The 25,513-nt window shown below is 30.2% G+C and overlaps 1 protein-coding gene across 1 annotated transcript in view; it reads left to right on the top strand.

The window, feature by feature from the left end:
- The window catches only part of LOC111641094 (translocon-associated protein subunit beta-like), a 22,765-nt gene extending 2,212 nt beyond the window's left edge, over positions 1 to 20,553 (top strand). The window contains exons 2-6 of the mRNA XM_023387210.1: positions 8,157 to 8,314; positions 13,645 to 13,743; positions 17,062 to 17,173; positions 20,229 to 20,306; positions 20,377 to 20,553. Coding sequence (XP_023242978.1) covers positions 8,157 to 8,314; positions 13,645 to 13,743; positions 17,062 to 17,173; positions 20,229 to 20,306; positions 20,377 to 20,493 — 564 coding nt within the window. The 3' untranslated portion in view covers positions 20,494 to 20,553. The remainder of the gene's footprint in view (positions 1 to 8,156; positions 8,315 to 13,644; positions 13,744 to 17,061; positions 17,174 to 20,228; positions 20,307 to 20,376) is intronic.
- The last annotated feature ends 4,960 nt before the right edge of the window (positions 20,554 to 25,513 follow it).

The following is a 25,513-nucleotide window of genomic DNA, read 5'->3' as shown; positions in this document are numbered from 1 at the left end:
TTCTGCGAAAACTTCGTTGACCTTTGGAGACATCCTTAATATAAATAATTTTTATGGCCGTTAAATAAGAAATGTTTCTTTCACAAGAAATGTATAAAATTACAGTACTGGACAGACGATAGGTCGCCTAACTCGCCGTAGCGTGACGCTAGACGGTGAAAAATATATATTTAATTATAATAAAGTTACAATAAATTAAGTTAATATATAATTATATATACAGTACCTAATTTATATATAATTAATATATAATTATATGTACAGTACCTAATTTATATATAATTTATATAATACTGTCCAGACGATAGAAATCTCTCCGTAGCGTGGCGCTACGGACGGCGGGAAAGTAGTTCGGCTGCCCGATGACGTTTGAGGTAATTATAGGGAATTTTTACTGTTTTTTATGGATACCGGTCACAATTTTTTCGTAGTTTTATAGGAATCGTAATTATAGGGACCATAATTATAAGGGGTCGACTGTACTAAGATGTCAGAAGAACCAGGGCCTGGATTCACGAACATCTCGTACGATACAATAAAGTATCTCTCCAATATGATAAGTTACAAGAAACTAATGATATTATATATTTCATATTCACAAAACATGTCGAAGCACTTACAAAAAAACAGAAGAAATTGGTAATGAGAATGTGTCTTATGACATCACTAGTGACCACTTCTGTTTTAATAGAGTTACTAGGAAGATGTTTCTTTAAGAATTTTCTTGCTGAGCATGGGACTTAATTTGTGGTCTGAGGAAAGGTAGCCATTTATTTCTTTAGAATTAAAATGGATAGGAATTGGTTACTTTTAGATTAATTATTTATATGTGCAATAAATGATACCTAAAAATGTAGCCAATCTAGGTATAGGACAAAATCTATCCAAAATTGATACTTGTAATTATATTAATAGAAATATTGAAAGAAATTGACAAACTAATAGCTTTTCATTTCTTGTAACTGTGAACGAATCAAAAGACGAGATAAGATTAACGAGAACATTTATTAGCTTACATGCATTCGACTTGGATTTTACACAAATTGCGAAATTATACCCCGACTTACGCGATTATCGCTTGGTCCCACCTATCGCGTAAGTCCGGGGTATTACTGTATAGGTAAACTGACAAGATTTCAGTACAACCAATACTGTTCACTCAGCACTGTTATCCTTCTTATTGGATTGGGTGTGTATGTCATAGATAAAAATAGGAAGGCAAAAATTTAATGGCAAACAGCAAATTCCAAAAACCATACATTTTAACTTTTATGAAATATTGTTATGTATTTTCAAGACTGTCTTCCTTTTTTTTTGTTTGTTTTCTTCGCTACTAGGTGCATAAATAGACACAAGGCATTTTAAAGCCACCTGCCGGTTAGTAAGTGTACTAATATGTNGAATTGGTTACTTTTAGATTAATTATTTATATGTGCAATAAATGATACCTAAAAATGTAGCCAATCTAGGTATAGGACAAAATCTATCCAAAATTGATACTTGTAATTATATTAATAGAAATATTGAAAGAAATTGACAAACTAATAGCTTTTCATTTTTTTACGAAAAAGCTAACATGAAATATAATGAATCGGATTTTTTTCAGACAACATTCTATAAACAGTTTTAATTCCACTCTGAAGAATTCTATCAATTTTTGTCATTTGATAATGTCATTTGATAAAGGTTTTAATCAGGAAAGTTTAGAAGAAACAATTTGACTCAATTATCTATTAATAGAATCAAATAGTCACTGGTACATAGACTTATGAGAGGTCTTAAATATTGTGGTAGTTATGATATTTTTACAATATCATAGCTTATGTTTCACATCATTTACAGGCTTAAGTAAGTGGAATTTTTATTATACAAACTAGAGTGCGTGTAGGAATTATATATGATGTGCTTTGATAATACAAGACTTTTTGCATCAGGCAACTTATGATGAATTTCTGCAAAACTTATGATACAAAGTGTTTGTGAATCCAAGCTCAGTGTACCAAAAATTTTATATATTGCCTCACATTCATATCTATAACAATAACAATTAATGAACAGATTGTTTCACATATCTTGGCTGAGCAATACATGATACTTGGTTGGTAGTTAGAAGTTTTATAAAGTTCAAAAGTCCCTTTTTTGTAATGCATGGTGACCTTGTCACCAGTAATCATACTCACACTGAAAGCTACTGATGTGTGAAAATCCATGTGTCATATGTTAAATATAGTATAGAGGGAAGATAATACATAGAAAAAAATACAAGGAACATAATTTTTAAAAATACTTCATTGTCATTTCAGGCTAAACATATAGATGTATTCCTCAGAACCATGGTTTCACTGTTACTTTTTTTCTTTGTCTTTTTACTTTTCCAGCTGTTATGTATATATAATAAAGGGAAGTGTTCGAATAATGTCAAATTTTACTTCCCTTAAAATTTTTTGCAATGTCATGTTTTGAGATCTGAATCCAAAAACAGAAAAAATTCTGTGTGTGTGTGTGTTTGTTTGTTGGCATCTATTTTGTTTAATATCAGGATAGGGTAATGATTAATAAATGAAATTTGGTTTGATAGCTTGTAAGGGGTATTGATGAAGTTAAATTTTGGTGGTTGAAAGTTGAGAGAGATCATGTTATATCTTGAGAGGGGTTGGATTTAATGAAAATTTTACTCATTATTAGCATTTAGAATTTTTTATAAAACTTATCCCTACCCTCAAAATTAAACCTTTTGTTCTTTTATAATAATTAATAATATAAAATTTTTTAATATTAATAACTCATAACAGATGAGACCACACAATTTTATTTATTATGATTAATATTTTTTATTGTTTATTTTTTAAATATTTTTTTTATTTTTAAGTTATGTTTAAATAAAATCTCATTACAGCCAAGACAGTTCTGCAATTTGTTGCTGGATTTTTTTTAGTACTTTTTTGCTTCCGTTAAAAAATACCTACCTAAACAGATGATGGCCTTTATATTTAAGAAAAATATTGAAGTTTTTGTATATAAAATTTTTTATACACTACATTCTGAGTAAACACCCTATTATCTTTTAAAAGGTTTCCTTCCTAAATAAAACTCTCTAAATAATGGGCTTGTTAGATTGTTATTTCCGTTTGGATAACAGAACATCATGTTGTCACTACGAAAAGATGTTTTTAAAAATTTGTTTTAAAAATAACACAATGCAGCTATCATTTTTAAAGTTTAAATTTTAAATTTAATGAAGTAAGTTTAAAATATGCCATTTGCCGAAATATTTAAAAATGCAACTTAAGGGGAATTTTGTCATAAAGCATAAACTAAACAAGGTCATAAAGCCACACCAACTGCCATATAATATCGGTCTATATTCTGGCAATTATTATTGCTGGAATATAGACACCATAAAGCCAAACCAACTGTAGCCATTGGTGTGGCTTTATGGTAATGAATCAAGTTTTGGAAGATGTCTATATTTAAATGAGGTCACTGATGTCACTGTGTGTAAGTGTGATCACCGATCTGAAATTGATAAAACGTTTATTCTACAGCTAATATTTTTGCAAAATAAATAGCCTATAATTTCCATCAGAACATAAAACAAATATAATCAAGATTTCATCTGGATTGGACAAAAATTGTAAGTTATAGGGAATGTACACACATGACAGCTTTTATATTAGTAATAACAANTACTTTTTTGCTTCCGTTAAAAAATACCTACCTAAACAGATGATGGCCTTTATATTTAAGAAAAATATTGAAGTTTTTGTATATAAAATTTTTTATACACTACATTCTGAGTAAACACCCTATTATCTTTTAAAAGGTTTCCTTCCTAAATAAAACTCTCTAAATAATGGGCTTGTTAGATTGTTATTTCCGTTTGGATAACAGAACATCATGTTGTCACTACGAAAAGATGTTTTTAAAAATTTGTTTTAAAAATAACACAATGCAGCTATCATTTTTAAAGTTTAAATTTTAAATTTAATGAAGTAAGTTTAAAATATGCCATTTGCCGAAATATTTAAAAATGCAACTTAAGGGGAATTTTGTCATAAAGCATAAACTAAACAAGGTCATAAAGCCACACCAACTGCCATATAATATCGGTCTATATTCTGGCAATTATTATTGCTGGAATATAGACACCATAAAGCCAAACCAACTGTAGCCATTGGTGTGGCTTTATGGTAATGAATCAAGTTTTGGAAGATGTCTATATTTAAATGAGGTCACTGATGTCACTGTGTGTAAGTGTGATCACCAATCTGAAATTGATAAAACGTTTATTCTACAGCTAATATTTTTGCAAAATAAATAGCCTATAATTTCCATCAGAACATAAAACAAATATAATCAAGATTTCATCTGGATTGGACAAAAATTGTAAGTTATAGGGAATGTACACACATGACAGCTTTTATATTATTAATTTAATTCTAATTAATTTTAAATTCTTTAAAGTTTATAACATGTTATATAATTTTCAATATATATAGAAAGCAATGTTTAAATTATAGAACCAGATTAACTATTAGGCTAGAATTTGACTAATTAATTTTTATCTGTATAATTAATTAGCCAAGTTTAGATTGTTAATTAATTTGGCTTTATCATTTGATTATGTGCAATTTTTATTGCTTTCCATTGGTAAACAATAATTTTGATTATTAGTTTATTCAAATAATGATTATAATCTTGTCTTTATTTGCTTAATAAAAAAGTAAAAAATAATTTATTTTGTAAAAAAATCATTGTCATTTTATAAATATATATTAATTTCTAACAAAATAATAAAATAATAGTTATTGTTATTTCATAATATACAAATTTTAATTATCATCAAACAATTACTCAATTTAAATGGAGCTACTTTACTGCTACTATTAATTATTAAATACTGAGTAATTTGGTACTAGAGGTAGGTAACCTATTAAATTTAATACAGTAATTATAATTAAATTAATATTTATTAAATCATTTAGAATATTCTGGAAAAAAAGAATTGGCCTGAAGCAGGACTTGAACCTTCAACTGCTGCTTACCATGCAGATATGTTGTCAGTTATGCTACCCAGACCTCCATCTAATCCCTCACTTCTAGACATATTTTAATTTAGATATAACCATCCTTGGTTACTTATGGTGCTGATGGGGACAACTTTAGTGCCTATGGCATATAATCACCCATTATGGCACTCACCCAACCATCTCTTCACCCAGCTTTATATATATTAAATTATCATGTTTGATGTATAGTAAAAAACTATATGATAGAGGAAAAATGCAAGTTTATAAACTTTTGTAGATTAAAAATTTTTTAAGCATTTTTATAAACTTTTAATCTTTCTGCAAAATATTAAATTTGAACATCCAAACACCATAATTAATTTTGAATCATTCACTTCTTTATTTTGATTGCAACTTACATTTATAAAAATTGTATTGTAAAACAGAAATTTTAAGTAGATGCTATGAAAAATTATTCAGATAATGTACAATGATGTGTCTGCTAGAATGAGGAGCTATCCTGGAGAAACAGTCAACTTTGAAGTGACAATAGGACTCTACCAGGATTTAAGTCCATTTCTTCTTAACATTGTGATGGATCTAATTATGTGAGACAGCGGAGGTATGACGAGATCGTACCTCTTTTTGGTCAGTAACAGTTTGGTGAAAACTGCCCACTTGTCAGTGGATGGCTTGTTTACTTTTTCTATCCTGAAGGGGCAGGATTCTTTTTTGTCAGGTCGAGAGGAGGAGGAGAGAGAGGTTGTTGGTAAGGCATAGGCAATAAACGAGCAAAGGGCACCATTTAACAAGAAAATCAAAGATTTATTAAATAACAAAAATCAACATAACTTCGAGCTCTCCTATCTTTAGAATACAAGTTTAAGGGGCTGAGAGAGAGTTTACACGTTTGATATCATACCTCTTGATAATCCTACGGAGGTTCGTATCAGTTCTTGTTCTTGACGGTGCACAATTTTATAGAAATTGTGACTCAGATTCATAGACCACACAAAATAAAGATAGCTTGATGGTATTGCTCCTTTGTATCGTCTGGCTTGTGAGAGATTGATTAAGGGGGATGATGCGGGCTTTTATTGATTTGGCCTGGGAAAATGTCATGTGATGGATTGTTATTAGAGCTAGAGGTTACTTTAGCAGGTGTGGAGGTCGAAAGGTGTTCCCAGGACCAGAATAAAGTAATCGGATGTTAATTGTAAACTTTAAGTCTTGCAATATGAGAATGACATTGTTAGATGGTTGAATGTTTACATTAAAGAGGAGAGTTACAACTTTCTATCATTGTTGATGAGATATTTGATTTTTTTTCTGATGATGTTATTTTAACGAGGAGGCGACAAATTTATTTCAAATATGTCGAAAGTTTAGATGGAAGGTGAAAAATTGGTTTACACACGGATCCGATCTCACGATAACAAAAAAAGATAAGAGCAGTAACCATGGAGCAATTACATGCAAATGTCATTGTTCTCTGCTCAGAGACAAGAAATAAAGCACAAGATGAACTGGAGAGTTTCAATGAAGCATTGAAAGAAAAAAGTCTGAAACTTAGCAAGAGCAAGACAGAATACATGATCTGTAACAGGAAAGAAGACAATCAAAACCTAACTCTAGAAGTAGAGAGAATCAAGGACCGTGCACAGCTTCAGATATCTTGGATATAGTGGATGAGGATAGAGAAGTCGAAAGAGAAGTGGATGACCAAATTCAAGCTGGATGATGAAGGAAATGTGCTATGAAGATACCAATCAAGTTGAGGGGGAAAATGTACAGGATACTTGTGCAACCAGCCTTAACCTATGGTACTGAGACTTTAATATTAAACAAGTAAAACAACAAAACCGTATTTGGGACAAGACTATGTCTTGGAGATGGAATCACTTTGATGCTCAAAGCAGGTCTCGTTCTCATTCTTCTATCTTCTTTGATATCGCTGCTTTTGGGCGTGATCGTTAAAACTTTGCCTACCTCGACCATGAGCCATTTTCGGTGAATGTTCTGTCAATAAAAATTTACTAAAAAACTGATAATTTACTTAATTTAGGCAGAGTGATGTGTATTGGCAGAGTGATATTTACAACAGTGTCAATATATAATATAAATTCAAGATCGGCACGGCTGTCAAATCGAAAGGTAGTAAAAAGATGTCTCTCCTCGTTAGAGTTTAGGAGCAAAGTGAGGTCAAAGGGCAAAGGTCACATGCAGGCACCCTCAGTCCTAAGGTCAGAATTCACTTCTTAGAATGACTGCAGGTGACACTCTCCCCTACCTGACTTCGGTGAGGTGAGGTGGCTGTTTTGCCTGTTTGTAGAAGAAGGTCACCATTTTGTATTTTATTTTGACTCGAGTCTCGGTCCCCTGACTACCTACGAGTCTGGATTTTTTTATGCGCAAATGATTTGGGCACCTAATACTCTGTGCCAAATATCAACTCTCTACATGTACTCCTTCATACCTCTATGCTGATAAGAACATGAGGCAGTACAATTTTATAAATGACAATCTTGTCAAAAAGGTTAACGTAGAAGAATTTCAGAAGTTGCAGAAATGAAGATGTTTAGATAGATGTGTGGAGTTACAAAAACTGATCAAATCTAAAATGAGTACACTCAAGGTACAATTAAAATAACTGAAATCCAGCAAAATTAAGAAGAAATACAATAAAACTTTGAAAAAAATAAAATTAAAGTTTTATTGGATAAACTGTAAGCGTTCTCTTCCTTTACAGTTTGTCCAATAAAAAATATTTTCATTGAATACAATGAAAGTTTGGGCATGTCATGAGAAGAGATGAAAGTTAGCTTGGAAGGCAAATCAGGAATGTTAATTAGAGAAAAATGAAATAGAGAAAGATCAAGGATGAGATGGAGGGATATAGTAGAAGTGAATAGAAAGAAAGAGGATTGAGGAAAGATATGATGACAAATTGGATACATTGGAAGAAATTTATCAAAAAAGCAACTCCCAAATAAAGTGGGACAGACTGTATTATTATTATTATTATAAAACATAAATTTTAATTGAAAAATGATAAACTTAATCAAGTTAAATAAAATGCTGAATAAAATAAAATAAAAAATTTTAAGATAAATTTTAAAAAATTAAACTTTTTAATTTTCTTTTCAGATGTTGAAATTTCTGACAATATTAGCGATTTGCATATCTGTGTTTGGAGAAGAAGAGTCACAAGCCCGTCTTTTGGTTCACAAAAGAATTTTAAATCGTTATCTTGTTGAAGGCCACGATTTAGTAATTGATTATAATATTTATAATGTTGGTGGCAGGTAAGAGAATAATTTATGTAGATATTATTGATTTGATTTACTGTAATATAATAGTAAGTATAATTAACAGAAGCAGTGTTTGGATTTTAAAAATTCAATAGTAATCAATCGTAATTATGATTAAATCACACCGTTTCTTGTAATTTTTAATTTCTAGATATAATAATTGTTACTACAAAATCTGTATATCTAACTACCCAACCAAAAAATTGCCTTAATCAATAGGGCTGTTTGCTATTATTAATGATTAGATACTATGTAATTTGGTATTAGGTGCCATCTCTTATCTAAATTAATTATAATTTTTAATAATTTATATAATAATTTAGAATCATCTGGAAGAAAAGAACTAGCCCCACTCTGGACTAATTTTTTTCTTCTAGATGGTTCTAAATTAATAAATTATTAAAAATTATAATTATTAATTTAGATGAGAGATGGTGAATGAAATAAATATTATTATGTTTAAGAGGATGAATTAAATATTATTGTATTTTAAATAAAATAAATAAAAATTTTCACAAATTAAAAACAAATATTTAAAAGAATAATTACAAGCTTTCCAATGATTTACAACCCTACTTACCTTTTTATCTAGACAAAATGGATCTGTAGCATAAGATACTATTATAATTTACAAAATGATAAAAAGTTGTGTTATTTTTTTTTATCAGCAAGATCTTTCTAAAATTTTAATTTAAAACATATTACAGATAACGTTACTACATTATCTGTAATATGTTACTGTTGTTAATCTTTACATGTAAAATGCATAGTGTTATTCATTACTTCTGTACAGTTCTTATTTGATGTTATTTTATATCTTTTAATTGTAATTAGAATATGTTATCATACTTGACAGGTTATTACATACGTTAATTTAATGTTACTTTGACATCATAAAATAATTTTTTTACTATATTATTATTTTTTGAAACTATAAATTGTATGTTTTCTTAAGGAACTAAATCTTACTTATAATTATATAGAATTATCATCATCCTTTTTAACTAATATAATGAACATGATATCTGTTTTAGGAGAAAGAATTTTTTTAATTTGATAAATAATTTTGTATTTATATTCATTATCAGATCCTTAACATAAATAACTAGTGACATTTAACATAAGTAACAAAATTTTATCCAAAGCAGTTAAATAATTATTAAAATTTTATTATATGAAGCTACATGAATTCTGTTGGTTTTAATTCAACTGGAACTAGAAAGTTGGTAATACAAAGTTCATATGTAAAAGTTAATGTCCTACATTAAATTAGTATATTTCCACATGTGCTCATGACATGGCATTTACAATATGCAGCCTGTAATTAATTTTGGCCCATGTCTGAGCCAGCATGTTAGAAGTCACATTGTTGATGGCATCCATGATTCTTGTACACAGAACGACTCTCATGTCTGACACTTTTGTGACATATACAGGTAACCCCCGTATAACACGGTAGTTACGTTCCAAAAAATTGCCGTTATGCGAATCTGTGTTATACGAAACAAAGAACTAATACGAAAAGGAGGGTTAGGTTCCAAAAATTAAAAAACATGCTAGTATATTTTCATAATTAAGATAAATATCTTCATTAAAATTTTTTTAAGTGATACATATTAATATAAATTAAACAATGTTTTCTTCGTCATCACTAAAAACACTATTAATTAACCGAGAGCGTTTTCTTTTTGGCAAGTTATCCTTATCCTCTGAGCATTTTTCTGCATTATCTTCAGATCCATGCTTTACCTTTTGCAAAATGTATGTAATTTTAGATTGCTTGCTTCTAGTTAAAAGGTCTTTATAAATTTCCTTATATGGTGCTAAGCACTTATGAAGAATAAAGCAAGTATGGAATAAGGGAAAAACATTCGGCAACATCAGAAGCAGAAGCGTCGCGATCTGGCAACATTGAAACAAGTTTCGAGAAGGACCACGTGTATCGACAGAAGGCGAGAAGAGAAAATTTACATACTTAAGTACTAATAGTTCACGAAAATTATAATTTTCGTGAACTATTATTACTTAAGTATGTAAAAATTTATTACATTTCCTGTTGTACGAGGGTTTTACCCAATTCTCGAACCGTGTCAGAGTGAACCGTGTTATACGGGGGATGGTACCAATTCTCGAACCGTGTTAGAGTGAATCCGTGCTATAAAAGTACCGTGTTATACGGGGGATGGTACCAATTCTCGAACCGTGTTAGAGTGAATCCGTGCTATAGAAGTGCCGTGTTATACGGGGGTTACCTGTACACAATTCTTGATATACCCATAAAGAAAAAGTTCAAAAAGATTGTCAGGTGATTGGATGGGCCAAGGAACAGGGCAGCATCAACTTGTACAGTAATCTAGTAATCAGGGCCCACCAAACTTTTTACACAGTGGGCCAGATAACTGAATGATGAGCACAGGCCGCATAACCATTTTGTTTAACATAGTATACTGAATACACAATAAATAAAGAAAACCAACATATTTATTTACCAATACACAAACACGATCACTGCAGCAAGCTCATAATCGCTTTTCTTAGAACTTCATTGAAGCTACTTACACAAAAAGTGCTCTGATATCCAAAGTCGCAAAAAGTTGCCAAATTTTTCATTTCATTGATTTATCTAAAAATTATATTACTGTCAGATGCAGAAACCATATTGGACCAATTTTGGCATTTTTACTTAAACTTACTATGTAGAAAAAATAAGTGTATCTACAATCTATGATATTTCCATATAAATAATATTTTAGCTCATTTGTGGCACAGTGCAGTGGCAGCGGGCCAGATCTGGCCCACGAGCCATAGTTTGGTGACCTTGATCTAGTGTTTGGCAGTGGTAGCCCTTCCATGCATATGCACATGAAACTTGGAATATTGACGAACATTCTCAGATACATTTCATTTGTACATTGATATATTTATACATTCCAGCAACAAGTATAGAAGCATATTTAGTGTATTGATAAGCAGAGCTTATCTTGAATAAAAAACTGTTTGAAGAAAGACATTCAGGATATGTTTACATTCAAGTCCTTGAAATCTCAGGAAGTTTTGCCTTAAAAATTTTATAGAATTTCACATTATCTTATAATTTTGTTCATACAGCTATGAAAAATAATCAAATTTTGGTCTTATAAAATAAGCACTATTCATAAGATCATTATTTATTTGGAGTTTCATATATTGCCCAGTTAGTCTAATAGTTCTTAGCATCAACAAGTCTGGCTTGTTATGTCACCACGGATGGAGAGTTAGGAGTCAAATCTTTTTATGGGATTTGTTTTTTGAAACCGTGTCCTGTTTTATATTTGTGGAGTAGTAAACACAAGTATTGTGTTTTATTCCAAAGACACATGGCAAATTTTCCATCAAATTCCTTTATTAGTTGAGTTGACTCAAGTAATAAAGGAATTTGATGGAAAATTTGCCATGTGAAAATTTGCCATGTGGCGTAGTAATACTAGTGTTTACTACACCACTTTTTATGGGAGTCGGAGTCTATTTTTAAAAATACTGACTTGGGACTTGGGGGTCATGTAATTTTCCACCAATTCCCCATCCCTGGATGTCACAAACTCCTCATACTACTATTTAAGAGTAAATTTTAATTTCCCCATCTAGTATAATGTTTTTCAAGTATTTATACAATGTATAAAACATGGTATGGTTTTCATAGTCTGTCATGAATATATTCTACTATTGCCACTTGTTCTTATTTGAGATGGTTATTAGTTATGGGTAGAATCCCTCATTCTTTATTGGAACATTTGGGTGTATATTGGAACATCCTATACCAATCTTGCATCTCTCAGACAATTCACTGCAACAATATACAGGTATAATCTCTAAACAAAATAGAATTTTGATGTTCTAATAAATTTATTAAGCATCAGACGCGTATGAAACTTGTGAAATATACAATAGGTGGATATGTAATATACTGGAGTGATGTAGTTTTCTTAAAAACAAATTTTCAATACAAGGTAGGTGTTTTTGAGAGTCACTATTAATAACAAAACACAACCCCAACAATCATCCTTGTATTTTCAGCCAGAATATTGATCTTATGTAATTTCTTAACATAAATATAATTGAGGTTCTTGGCTATTGTAAATTTCATCGTTATATACTTTTAATTTGTTTATATTTTATAAAAGTACAGTAGAGCGTCGTTTATCCGAAAGAATTCCAGTCGGCCTAAAGTATAATTTTTATTTGTTTTTATATTTTTCAATGTATTTATTTCGTTTGTAAAACATAAAGAAATCACTTTTAACGATACAATAGCCACTATTATTATTTTAAAAAGTTTATGTTAGGCTTAACATCGACAAAAATTCAATGCAAAGCGACATGCAACGGAGAAAAATTTCAACACGGCATAGGTTAATATATTTTTTCGTACATAATCGGTTATCCAAAAAATAAGTTATCCGAACAACCCCAGTCCCCAATTGATTCGGATAAACGATGTTCTACTGTATTGTTGTTTTGATTTTACACAGTATATGAGAGTTTAAATTGCAATTATTTGTTTCTGGGAATATTTCATTATTTGTTTTAAAATTGTTTCCTGAAGGTGACATATTTATACATATTAAAAACATTTGGATGAGTTATTACTTTTGATTTTTAACACTAATAAAGTGATTTTGATTTTTTCTTATCTTCATCTTAGTAACAAATTTTGCTGATATGATAGAAATTTAACCACCTACATACTGCATTTACAGAGTAAACTGATATTTTTTTATCATGCTGAATGATAATTCTTATATTGATGATCGAATCTTATCTAAAATTCTTTCAATCATATCTCATTGGCATTGACTTTGTATATTTAGCCTCTTAAAGTTGGCTGTCACTTATTGTATAGATTTGATTGAAAAAAAATACAATTATTTATTTTTACATTAAATTTTAAAGTTTTATTTATTATATTAATATTAAATAATCGTTAGCCATGTAAACTTATTATTTTTACTTAAAATGTATCATGTGATTGTGGCAAGAACACCAGAGGATGCTTTTATCATTCTTTGCATTTTAACTACGGAGGCAGTAGCCTAAAAAGGAAGGTCATCTCCGTGAGTATTTGTGTTTTTTAATGAACTGCTGATGGTGTAAACAACAAAAAAAATGACTGAAACAAAGAATTTTTCTTTGTAAAAAAGTTGTATTTTTATTTATTATATCAAATTTTAACAGTTTTTTCTACTTATTTTCTTTAAAAAAATACTGATATGTCTCTTTTTAATCAGATAATCAATTAAAATTAAATTAATAAGTTTATTTAATTTGTATATTTTTTGTTACTTTAGTGCTGCTCTTGACATACATCTGGTTGATGCAGGATTTCCAGAAGATGATTTCAAAGTAATTAATGGAATGTTAAAAATGAGATTAGACAGACTTGGACCGTATCCTGTTTTTTTTTTAATCATCTATCCATTGATATAGTTAACTATTTATCTGTTTTAATAAAATTGTAGGAATAATTTTTAATAATGCAATTATCTAATCTAGATCTATATAATGTAATTCATGACAAAGGTAATTTATTTTTAATGTAGTAAAAATATTTAATGAATATAAGTTTTATCTAATAAATACAGGGTGGGAAAGAAAGTCACTTAACATCCCTGTTACAGAATATAGAATGTACTGTACATTGAATACATCATGTAACATGCATAACTCTGTAACCATTCAAGGTAAGTCAATAAAAATCTTTCAGCAATCAATTTCTTGTGAAATTCTGACTCTAAACGATGTGTCACATGACTTCCTTTCCATCTACAACAGTTTCGGAGTTGCATTCAAGATGGTGGCCATGTGTGTAACACACATCAATCTGTTTCCCCCTTAGTCTAATCTGTTCCTGACATGAGTAAATTAATTTTGAATACATTCTGTATTCTGTAGCGGGGGTGCTAAGTGACTTTCTTTTCCACACTGTACTGTCCAAATTCTAAAACATTAGATTAAATAAAGTTGTAATGAAAAATAAAAGTAGATGTAAATTAAGGCAATCAAAAACTTTTTAATAAGCAAAAAACGTTTTTAGACTATTTTGCAGTCCAGCTTTGTTCGAACTGAAAATCAGAGTTAAACTTCACACATGGCTGACTTTTGATTCCAAAAAGTCTGAGTCAAAACTGAACTGTAAAATAGTCTGAAAATGTTTCTTGCTTATTAAAAAGTTTTTGATTGCCTTAATTTACATCTACTTTTATTTTTCATTACAACTTTAAGAGATAGTGCCAAGTTCTAAAGATTTTAATGATAAACAAAGATAAAAATAAACATTTTTGGCTAATTTTTTACTTTTGTCTAGATTAATATAGTTATTATAAATAACAATGAGTAAAATGCACAAAGAATTAAAAATAATGAATTAAAATATAAGTGCTCTTTTTTTACATAATATTTATAATGTTATAATAATAATTTAAGATGAATTCTCGTAGTTTTTTCTTTATTATTCATTTATTTAAATAACATTATTATTATTATTTAAATTTTTCCTTGTTTTATTTTTTAAAATGCCACACAAATATACTTAATTGTTGTTAATACATTTGGATTTCACTACTTAAAAATGTATTTTCAATATTACTATTGTTTTTTTCAATATTAACATATTTTCTTATAAAGTATATTTTATAAAAATTTTATTAATACTACATTACTTGAAATATTTTAAATTTTCTGACTGAGTTATTAAATAAAAATTCTGAATAAAATTTCAAAAACAAAATTAAAGAATAACAATAAAAATCAATAAATAAAAACAGAACTTGATCCAATTTCTTAATATTTTATTTTTTCAACAATTTATGCATAAAGAAAGTAATTTTGATTAATTTAGCATTTAATAACTAATTAAAGTACACAGTTTAAAGCAACAAAAACAAGGATGTTGGAAAGAAAATTTGACCTCACATGAATAACAAATGTAGAAAAGAAAATTTAAAAACCTTATAAAAAAGTTTTTAAAGTTTAAAGCTATATTGTTTAACAGTTATAAGTTTCAAAAATATAGCATAGTTGTGATTTACACAGTTAGATAAGATTGTTTAAAATTAGCATATAATATGATGCTACTTTGAAATAATGTAATCTTATAAGTTTCAGTAATAAATAAATTTTAATTATACATATAAAAATTAAAATACAGTAGAACCTCGATTATCCAGATTGTTCAAAATAAACAAAAATTTTACGAATTTGCTGATTTGCACTTGGCGAATTATGATACCGTTTATGTACATGATAGAATGCACAACGTTTTTTGTTTCAATGTCACACCCAGCATAGTGGTCGTAAACTCTTAAATATATTTTGCGTCATAATAAAAATATAACTTGACATACTTATTTATAAATAATTTATATTCAAATTACATCATTTCTATGACCAAGGGCGGCGTATGGGCAACGTGGGCCACCATCTATGCCTTGCTGTCTGAAGGGCCTTGTGCTTCGAAGGAAGAAGATGCATTACTTAAAAGCTGTGAAAGTGATGAAAAAATTTTACTTGTCATAAAACGATAAATAGTTTGCATTTTTATGAATAAAAATTTGACAGTTTCAACTGCTTTTTATTTTATAAAATCCATCTTCTTGTGCCACCAGAGGGCCTTTTAAACAATAGGTAGTCTGTTAGCACTGGTCAGTAGTAGTCNATCAGAAATAAGAGAATTCTTTTTTATAATTCATTTATGTAATATAAGCCAAAAAAATCGATTACTTATGTATTCGTGGAACTGTGTCCCTGAATTTCAGTGTATTACAGTAGAGTGTCGTTTATCCAAAAGCCGATCAACGGGAACGTTGGTCAACTGAAAGGACTGTGTCGTGCTGAATCAAATGTTCTTGATACTAGATTAACTTCCAAAATATAATATTTTTTGTTTTTTTATTTTTCAATATATTTATTTTGTTTGTACAAAATGAAGAAATAATTTTTAACGATACAATAGCCATAATTATTATTTTAAAATTTTATGTTAGGCTTAACAGTGACAAAAATTCAACACAAAGCGACATGCAATGAAGAAAAATTTTAACATGGGATAGGTTAATATATTTTTTCGTATATAATCGGTTATCCGAAAAACTGCAGTCCCCAATTGATTCAGATAAACGGCACTCTACTGTATTACAAAATAATTGGTCTTACTTTGTTTGAATCTTTTTTTAAGTGTGCATTCCAGGAACATAACACTCATGTAAATCAAATTGAATAATTTATATCATGAAAACAGTGCAAACATGTTTTTAAGATTCATTTTTATTCTGAATTATTTAGTAAAACAATAATAATTAAATCAACATATTATTTTATTAGAATACAGTTTTATAAACATAAAAAAATATAATGCATAATTATATCTACTAAATAATAATAAATTAATTAATAGTATTCTATAATTAAAGTTAAAAGTAATAATTTTAGCATACTGTTGACACCAAAAATATTTTTCTTCAGTTCATATCAGTAATGTATGTATGTTTTGTTATTTGTGTGTTATTAAATTGAAAAGTAAAACACTCCAAAACTAACAAAGATTATTGACTGAAATTGTCTAATAAAAAGTTTTGACAGTTCTTCACTGTCAAAATATTATTAAAGTTTTAAAATTAAAATTTAACTGTTAAGAGAAATAATTTTCTATTTGTTAATATTGTGGTAAAATACATAATTACAAGTTACTTTCTTTAACTGTTTAACAGAGGTAATAACATTACCCATACTGTTGTTGTCAGATCAAAGAAATATGGTTATTATAATTTCACTGCAGCAGAAGTTACATATCTACCTTCAGAAGATGCTCAAGAAGTTCAGGTATAATAATTAATTTTAAATGTACACTTAAGTCAAAGAATTAATGTCCAAGATGTTTTAAATATAAAAAATTCATAAATAAATAAATATATAACAGTTTCTATAACTTTTTTTAAGATTCCAAATTACATTTAGCTTAAATCATCAATCATATTGTTTCAGTAACAAAAAAAAAATTCATTTTCATATTGAATGAAAAGCATTAAATGTTCCAAATGTTGTTAATATTCAGTTTAAAAGTGGTTTTATTAAAGCAAATTCAGATGTAAAATATTCTATAATTTACTTTGACTATATATTATTTTATATTTAGAATTTTTTGGCAATTTAAAANAAATATTCTATAATTTACTTTGACTATATATTATTTTATATTTAGTAAAACTGAATTAACTTGTATTGAAAATTTATATAACTATATATACAATTTTCAAACAGCTTTTTGTTTAAATGAGTCCATTTAAACAAAAAGCTGTTTGAAAATTTAATTTCTAAAAGTGATAGTCAAAATACAGTGGTACCTCAGGATACAAACGCCCCAGCATACGAAATTTTCAGGATACGTCATGAAATTCCAGCATATTTTTGCTTCACGATACGAACAAAAACTCACTATACGATGTTACATTAGTTCGCAGTGCTGTTTTTTATTCACTTCTGTTCATCGGTCTCAGTTCGCGTGTTTGCTTCATCGTGGAAGGATCTCGCTCGATAAAGGAAATCTTGAGGTATTATCAGAAAGTGACTGATTTTATTGAAAAGAAACATCCCAAAAAGGTTCACACTGACTGTATTGCTGTTCAGAGTAATGACATTTGTCTAAGTCATTTTAGAAACATTTTAAAAAGTAGGCAAAGCCAAACCTCTTTGGATAGATATTTTACTAAGTGACCTGTATCCAGTGGAAGTGAAGGAAAGAAAGCAAAAAGCAGTGAATAAAATATTTTAAAAAAATATATATAAAACAGAAAAAATAAAAATAACATTAAAAAATTAGTGTTAAGTTATTGTTACATTATGTTATGTAAGTTAAGTTTTAGTATCATTTCCCTTCTCCCCCCTCTGCCACTAGTTTACACATCCACCGTCGTCTATCCTCAAAAGTAAAGTTATTATTCTATTATGGTTATTTATACATTTACAATTACAGAACACATTTTTCAGTGTTTTCCTTACTATAGTTTTTTTTTTTTTTAATGTACTACTTAGCTTGAGTGCGTTTTTTGTGTTGGAACGAATTATTTGGTTTTACGTGTAATTGTATGGGAAAAAATGATTCACCTTACGACATTTTCATGATACATCTCAGTTTCGGAATGGATTAGTTTCGTATCCTGAGGTACCACTGTATGTGAAAATTCTAGATAATTGCATTCTTTCCAGTTGCTGTTTTTTATATATATTTAGTGTTCATTACTTTATTTATTTTCTAAACAACATTGATAATATTGTTGTAATGGCTAGATGGCCAAGTAGTTAAAAAGGTTTTCCATCCCTGGCATAGGTTATAATCTTCAGCTCACTAACCTATACATAGCTTTAAAGATGTTTGTGTGCCAAAGTTTCAGACTTCGAATAATGATATTCAAAGAAATTAAATGAATATGCTTTAATTAGAATAAATATAAAAAAGCTGATTGGAAAAACAAAAACAGATAAGATCAAAATTGTGCGAGGTTTGCCGATTGGGGAAAAAGTGTCGTGACAGTCGAGCGGTCAGCACTGTCATGTGGGAGTGAAAAAACTTACTGAGACAAGTCCTCCATCGTATACCGTTTAATAAATATAAAAATGTTTCTTACAACAAATCCTTATAATGGAGTAACGCCTATCCAAAGTCGAGCAACAAGTTTGTAATACAAAAAGTTAAACTGTTCTGACGATAGTTTTTCTTCCGGCGATGATGGCGTGAAGATGTCGACTCTGGGCTGCACAACCTTATTTGGACCGAGGTCTTCTATCTACAGGTGGACTTTAGCGATCTTGATGGCACGAGAGGGTGAAGACAAGTCCTCCGAATATCCGATAAGTTCTCGTGGGAGAATGTTCGGATGACAAGAATCCTGGAGAGGAGCACTGCGAACCAAAGGCCAAGAACTACAAACCAAGAACGTCACATCCTATTTTTGCGCGATTTTTATAAGTTTTTCTGAGTCCCAGATCAAACATTCCGATAGGGCGATGTCGATCTGCCCTGCCCCCGTTCTCTAATTGTGACGGGATCGGAGCCCAGATTGCGGTGTGAGTCCCCCCGTCTGACAATTTGATTCCTATCAAAGATGTTCGATCTAAGTACTCAAATTCATCTATTGTTTCTTTCTGAGAAATTCGTTTTTTCTCAGAAATTTCTACAGATATGACTATATATGGACATAATATATTCACCTTGCGTTAGACGGTTTCTTTTTACAATATATATTATTATAATAAAAAAAAACACTTTTTCTTTTATACGAAATTAAAACATTATCTTGCACGAATTTCGACCTACTTCCGGAGCCTCACAATTGTATGATATGTTATCATGTGCTAAATTATTTTTCCTTATGTGGCAGTTTGGGCATGCATGCCTGGCCTATGCTCTGGAGACCTAGGATTGAATCAGGACAGGTCAAAAAATCCCAAGAATTTTTCAGGGGGTGGTCTGAGATATGTTGAGTCCTATCCCTCATCATCCAGCCTCCTCATTTGCATCTGGTTAAATCCATAATGGGCTTGTTAAAAAGGCCCTATTAGTGCCCACAGAGCAAACAGTAAAAAAAAAAAAAACAACATTGATGTTTAGCATCAGTTGCACAAATTGCATCAAAATGATGAATATATATGTTTTAAGATTCCAATTATCATGTTATTCATTTCAAACTCAACTATTTTCTTTGCTTGTGTTTTAACTATGCTATCACTTTGGTTTTGTGGTAGTGTAATATTTTTTAACATCAGATTGTAAAGCTTAATACTTTTACAATTATGAATAAATACAAATTTAAAATTAATTTTAACTAATATTAATCAAATATATTTAAAAGGAATTAACTATCTCTCTTTTTTGTGATAGATTGGTTATACAACAGATCCTGGTGAAGGAGACATTATTCCTTTAAGAGATTTTGATAGAAGATTTTCTCCTCATGTGGTATACATTAAATTTCTTCTTTAACATTTTTCCTGTTTTTAAGTTTTTAAATGTCAATTTGTTTTTGTAGATGGATTGGGCAGCATTTGCAGTTATGACTCTACCATCACTAGGAATACCATTTTTGTTATGGTACAGTAGCAAGTCAAAATATGAATCAATTGTAAAACAAGCAAAGAAACATTAATTTACTTAAAATGTTGTTTTTATTGTATAAAGAAAGAATAAAAAGATCTTTCTGTTTGTATTTCTGTCTTGATATTTGAAATATTTTTTTACTCATTTTCTGTAACAAAAATTTTGGGAAACTGTACCACAATAGACAAACTTCCAACATTTTTGCTGATTGTAACTGCAAGCATTGGACTTTAAAACCAAGTGCTGAAAACATTGATGTTTAAGTTGAAATCCCAATTTTGTTTTAAAAACTTCCTCAAATATCTTATTAAAAAAATATCAAATTTAGAAAATTTTCAATTTTAAAATATTACACATGTAGAATTTTCATCTTAGAAATTGATTTTACAAATTTTAAATTTATGATGTTATTTTTCATTTAAACTATCAAAAATCAATTTTATGATTTTATCTTTTTTTTTTTAAATAGGTGTTGACTACATTTTGATATATCTTATTTATGAACTGTAAATATGTAAATTCAATTGTAATTTAAAATAAATTCACTTAATAATTATTCCATGTATTCAAATTTTGTTTTTTTTTTTTGAAAGAATTAAATATGCATTTTTCCAAGCAATATTTCTAGCATTGGTTGTCTTATGAACTGTAGTAGATACAAAAATACCAGATATTACATTATTACATCACCATGATATGCATCTATTCTGCTGCCATCTGCAACTAGCACAACATGCAGAATTTAAGAATTGTAATGATTTCAGTGGTGCAGTGCAGTAATAAATTTACAGCACGACTACACAAATCTCAGCACATTTTATGGACTGACAAGACATTTTCTCATAATGGAGGGTATAACTATCACGATGTGCACTATTGGGCGGTGTATGTCTATGATGTATGCAACATACTTGAGTATCAAGTATATTTTATCCCAAATGTCTGGTGTAGAATTTGTGGTTGGAGTCTGATATTCATTGAATATCAGACCGAACTCTGAATAGTGACCAATATCAAAATATTCTAAACACAACAGTGGACTATAGCCATGGTCACACCATGCAATTTCCAGTTGCAACTGCAACTGTAATAAGTGCGAGGGGTGTGCATCTTATGGTCATACATTGTTCATTGGCATTGCAACTCAGAAACATGTGACCCTAAAATAAACTAATAAAATTACGGTAGCTTGTTTTAGCTTTCTTTCATGAGTTTAGCTCTATTTAAAACAATATTGTCTTTACCAAACTAAAAATAATCAACATTTTATATCTAGAAATCTAAAGATAGTACTTACAATCAATGCTGAGACTCACTTATCTCACGCCATGCCTGCACTCTTATCCTTTCTTCAATAAAACGAAGAATTAAAATCCCACAGGCATTCATGAGACTGAATTAGCTTGATTAATCTTGATTCTGTTAAACTATCCATCATCATGCTTTCTGCCATTATTTTCTAACTACAGTATTTTCAATGTTGACACTGTATGACATGGCAAATAGACATTTGCTGATTGGATGCATGTTTGCAATCAGCAAGAGTAGAACAAACTTTTTGTTTCTAGTTGCAGTTGTGCCAGTTTTCAAAGGGGGTTTACTAGTTAATGAGAACAGCTGTCACGGTTGCAGTTGCCTGCACGGCTGGAAATCACATGGTGTTATCACAATTTAATGACTCACCATTGGCATAACTTCAGCACAATGGTATGTCACCTCATTCCTGGACAGAAATATGTCTTAGCTCACAGGGTAGTTTGATAACTGTTGGATAGGACAACATAGTCCTGGTCCTGTTCTATGGTCACCATTATCCTCAGACTTGACCACCCTCTGGGTCATCTAAAAACATTGATGGATGTATGATGCATACCAAGCAGTGCTGCATGTGTTGGAAAACTGGAGAATGCATATAACAGATCTGTGAAACAAATGCTACTTGTCGTCCAAAATACCATGCTTGACTATCTAGATCAGGAATTCTTAACCTTCATTGTTTCATGGATCCCCAGATCCCCTTTTCTCTTAGATGAAAGTCTCAGACCCCTTCTTGGAATAATGTTTTTAAATATATAAAATAAAAGTACAAAAGAAATCAGTTATATAAATACATTAATTAAAATAAATTATGATATAGTAATATTTTCACTTCTTAATACAGTAATTTACAATTTTACACAAAATTAAGAAGTTGATTTTTATCCTTCAAGCTCATGGACTCATTGGAGTCCTTGGGCCTGGTTAAGAACCACTGATCTAGATCTTTGTATTGCAACAAAAGGCAGTCATTTTGAATGTGTTCTCTAACAACATAAAAGCTCATTTTTTGCATCAATTTCTATAATGTCTATCATTTATGGACAGAGATTACGATGATTTAGCATAACATACAAATAAACTGTTCCCTTTGGTTATTTTAGCATTGAAATAAGCATACACTCATGCAATGCTAGAAAGATCTTTCTTGTCCCTGGATAGATCTTTAAGTTAGACACTCTGCCATTATGAGTACATAGAGTATCACATAATAGACTGAGGAGGAACTGAATAGGTTAAGAATAAATATATTTGCAGTTTTTTTTATTTTAATTTTTTCTAAATAGAAGTAAACAGCCAAAACCCATTTCCACATGCAGTCTTGGCAAACTGATTTTATTAAATATTGATGCAAGTGCATAAAGGTGACAAAATTTAGTGTTAAAACTGGAACAAGTGCATGATTTTTTTCCTTTGAAAAATGTGCATTTGTTTCAGATAGACCTGAACAGAAATTATTTGAAAATTAAGAGAAAATCTCTTGTCTCAGATTCAAATCTCACTCTACATGGGGATCTCAAATGCAACAAAGGGTCAATCAAATGTATATAGATGTATATAGAAATATATATAGATGTATATCAGATGCAAGCTGTATTCAATTTTACTTGGTAAACCAAAAACATACTGTAATTAAAAAAAAAAAAAAAAGCAGCTATAACAAAGGTCCTGTGGTTTTGGCGTGGTGGTTGCTTTTATCCTTAGTCGCTGTGAGTGGAAGAAACGAACGAGACGAGATCGTAACAAAACTAAACTTTTATTGTTCTTCTCGCGTACTAGGTACAGCACATGTCTCGACGACGCGGCTAACAAAGGACAACTGGTTTTTCGACCGTCTTTGTGTAGTGAGTTCGAATTTATTCCAGGAAGTGGTGACTCATATGCCCGGGGGTAATTGCTTGTCTTTTACAACCGTTAAGGATACAGATGTGAAAGGCGGCGTTCGCCACAGTCCTATTGTTCCCAGGCCTTTATGATTCATATAAACAGTTAGATGTTTGAATTTATTCTGTTTTAATCCCTGCAAGATGTTAGAAATATTGATTTTTAGAAAAGAAATTAAGGCTGTGGGCCAGATGTGAAGCGTTAACAGGCTTTATCCAGCCTGCAGGCTGCCAGTTTGCAACCCGTGCTCTACATGAATACTTTCAGTAGATCAAATTCTTTTCTGTCATTTATATAAAGTATGAACAAGTTTTAAAAAATAAAATATTCTTTAGAAACATTTGTATTCTGGATNGAAGCGTTAACAGGCTTTATCCAGCCTGCAGGCTGCCAGTTTGCAACCCGTGCTCTACATGAATACTTTCAGTAGATCAAATTCTTTTCTGTCATTTATATAAAGTATGAACAAGTTTTAAAAAATAAAATATTCTTTAGAAACATTTGTATTCTGGATGCAGAGGGATATACTTTGAGTGGTAAATAAATCTTATTTGATAAATAATAAAAAGTTTGAGATCATACTTATAAACACTTGTATTAGTTGAGCTAATTTTTCACAAAAATAATAATTTAAGAATTTTAATTAGTGCTAAAGAAACATGTTGTGAAGTAAATACTATGGAAAGTGAACATAATACAAAGCTATAAACAAGATAACAGTTAAAAAAATAGGAGCTGTATTAAGGAAGATTACATATGTGACCGTAGGGTCGGTGTCTCTTTGACACCACGTCAGGAGACCTGAATCTGACACCACAGTCTCTGAGGACTTGGAAATCACGACATTACGTCACGCTGGTGAGTGATGGGATTCAGAGTAGAGGTGAGGAGAGAGATGAGGAAGTGACTCACTCGGACTCCATAGTAACAAATAAATAACAATTTTAATAAGTAGTAAAGAAAATACAGATATATTCGATATCAGGCATGCCTAAAGTTTACCCTAATGATACTAAGCCGTTCGAGAGAGAGAGTTTACAAACGAATTGCAGGTTGATAAATACTTTTCTTTTGGGTCGAAGATCTGTGGACAGATGACACTGTTGATGCCGATGGAATGTTCGATAGAATGATTCCGGATCTTGTCCGTTAACAGGAGCACTACGATGTGACGGCACGGAAATGGGAATGATATCTTTAAAAAGGCACGATCTTGGTCACGGGTTGAATTCTGGATTCTTGGACACAGTGTTAATCCTTGAGGACGACTTTTGTGGACGGGCATTGGAAGACGACTGACCTCGGGTGTTTTTTCTTGTTATTCCTCTTGGGTTTTTTCCATGAGGTCAGGTGGTTGTTTTTAAGGGTCTGGCGTCCAATATGGGCACTCTATCGAAAGTTCCGGGTGACACATCGCTGACTAGCTGGATCCTCTTCAACAAGGAACCAACTCTGTGGGAAATAAATTTTTATGGCTTTTAGCCTAACGCTCGTTTTTATATGATGAAATGTTTTAATAATTAAAATTTAAAATAACACTTTATTAAGGGTCTGTTCGTCCCTCACACATGTTTAAGTAGACAATCAGGTTGTACAAAAGTGATGCAACTATAGGGTGGTATCTGGATTTGGTGATATAAGAATTACATGCTGAATAATGGGTAAGTGAGGGTGTCAGATGGAGTCTAAACATCTGGTACCCATTACCTAGCAGGTAATTCTCATTTCACCAACTCTGGATACCACCATATAGTTGCATTACTTCTGTAGTAGAGAACATTGTTTGTACAACCTGACTGTCTACTTAAACATATGTAACCTTCCTTAATACAGCTCCTATTTTTTTTAACTGTTATCTTGTTTATAGC

This window comes from Centruroides sculpturatus, unplaced genomic scaffold, assembly GCF_000671375.1.
Source record: "Centruroides sculpturatus isolate CEXI.00-Female unplaced genomic scaffold, Cexi_2.0 scaffold1446, whole genome shotgun sequence".
NCBI classification, from domain to species: Eukaryota; Metazoa; Arthropoda; class Arachnida; order Scorpiones; family Buthidae; genus Centruroides; species Centruroides sculpturatus.
This window is presented reverse-complemented; position numbering and strand designations above follow the sequence as displayed.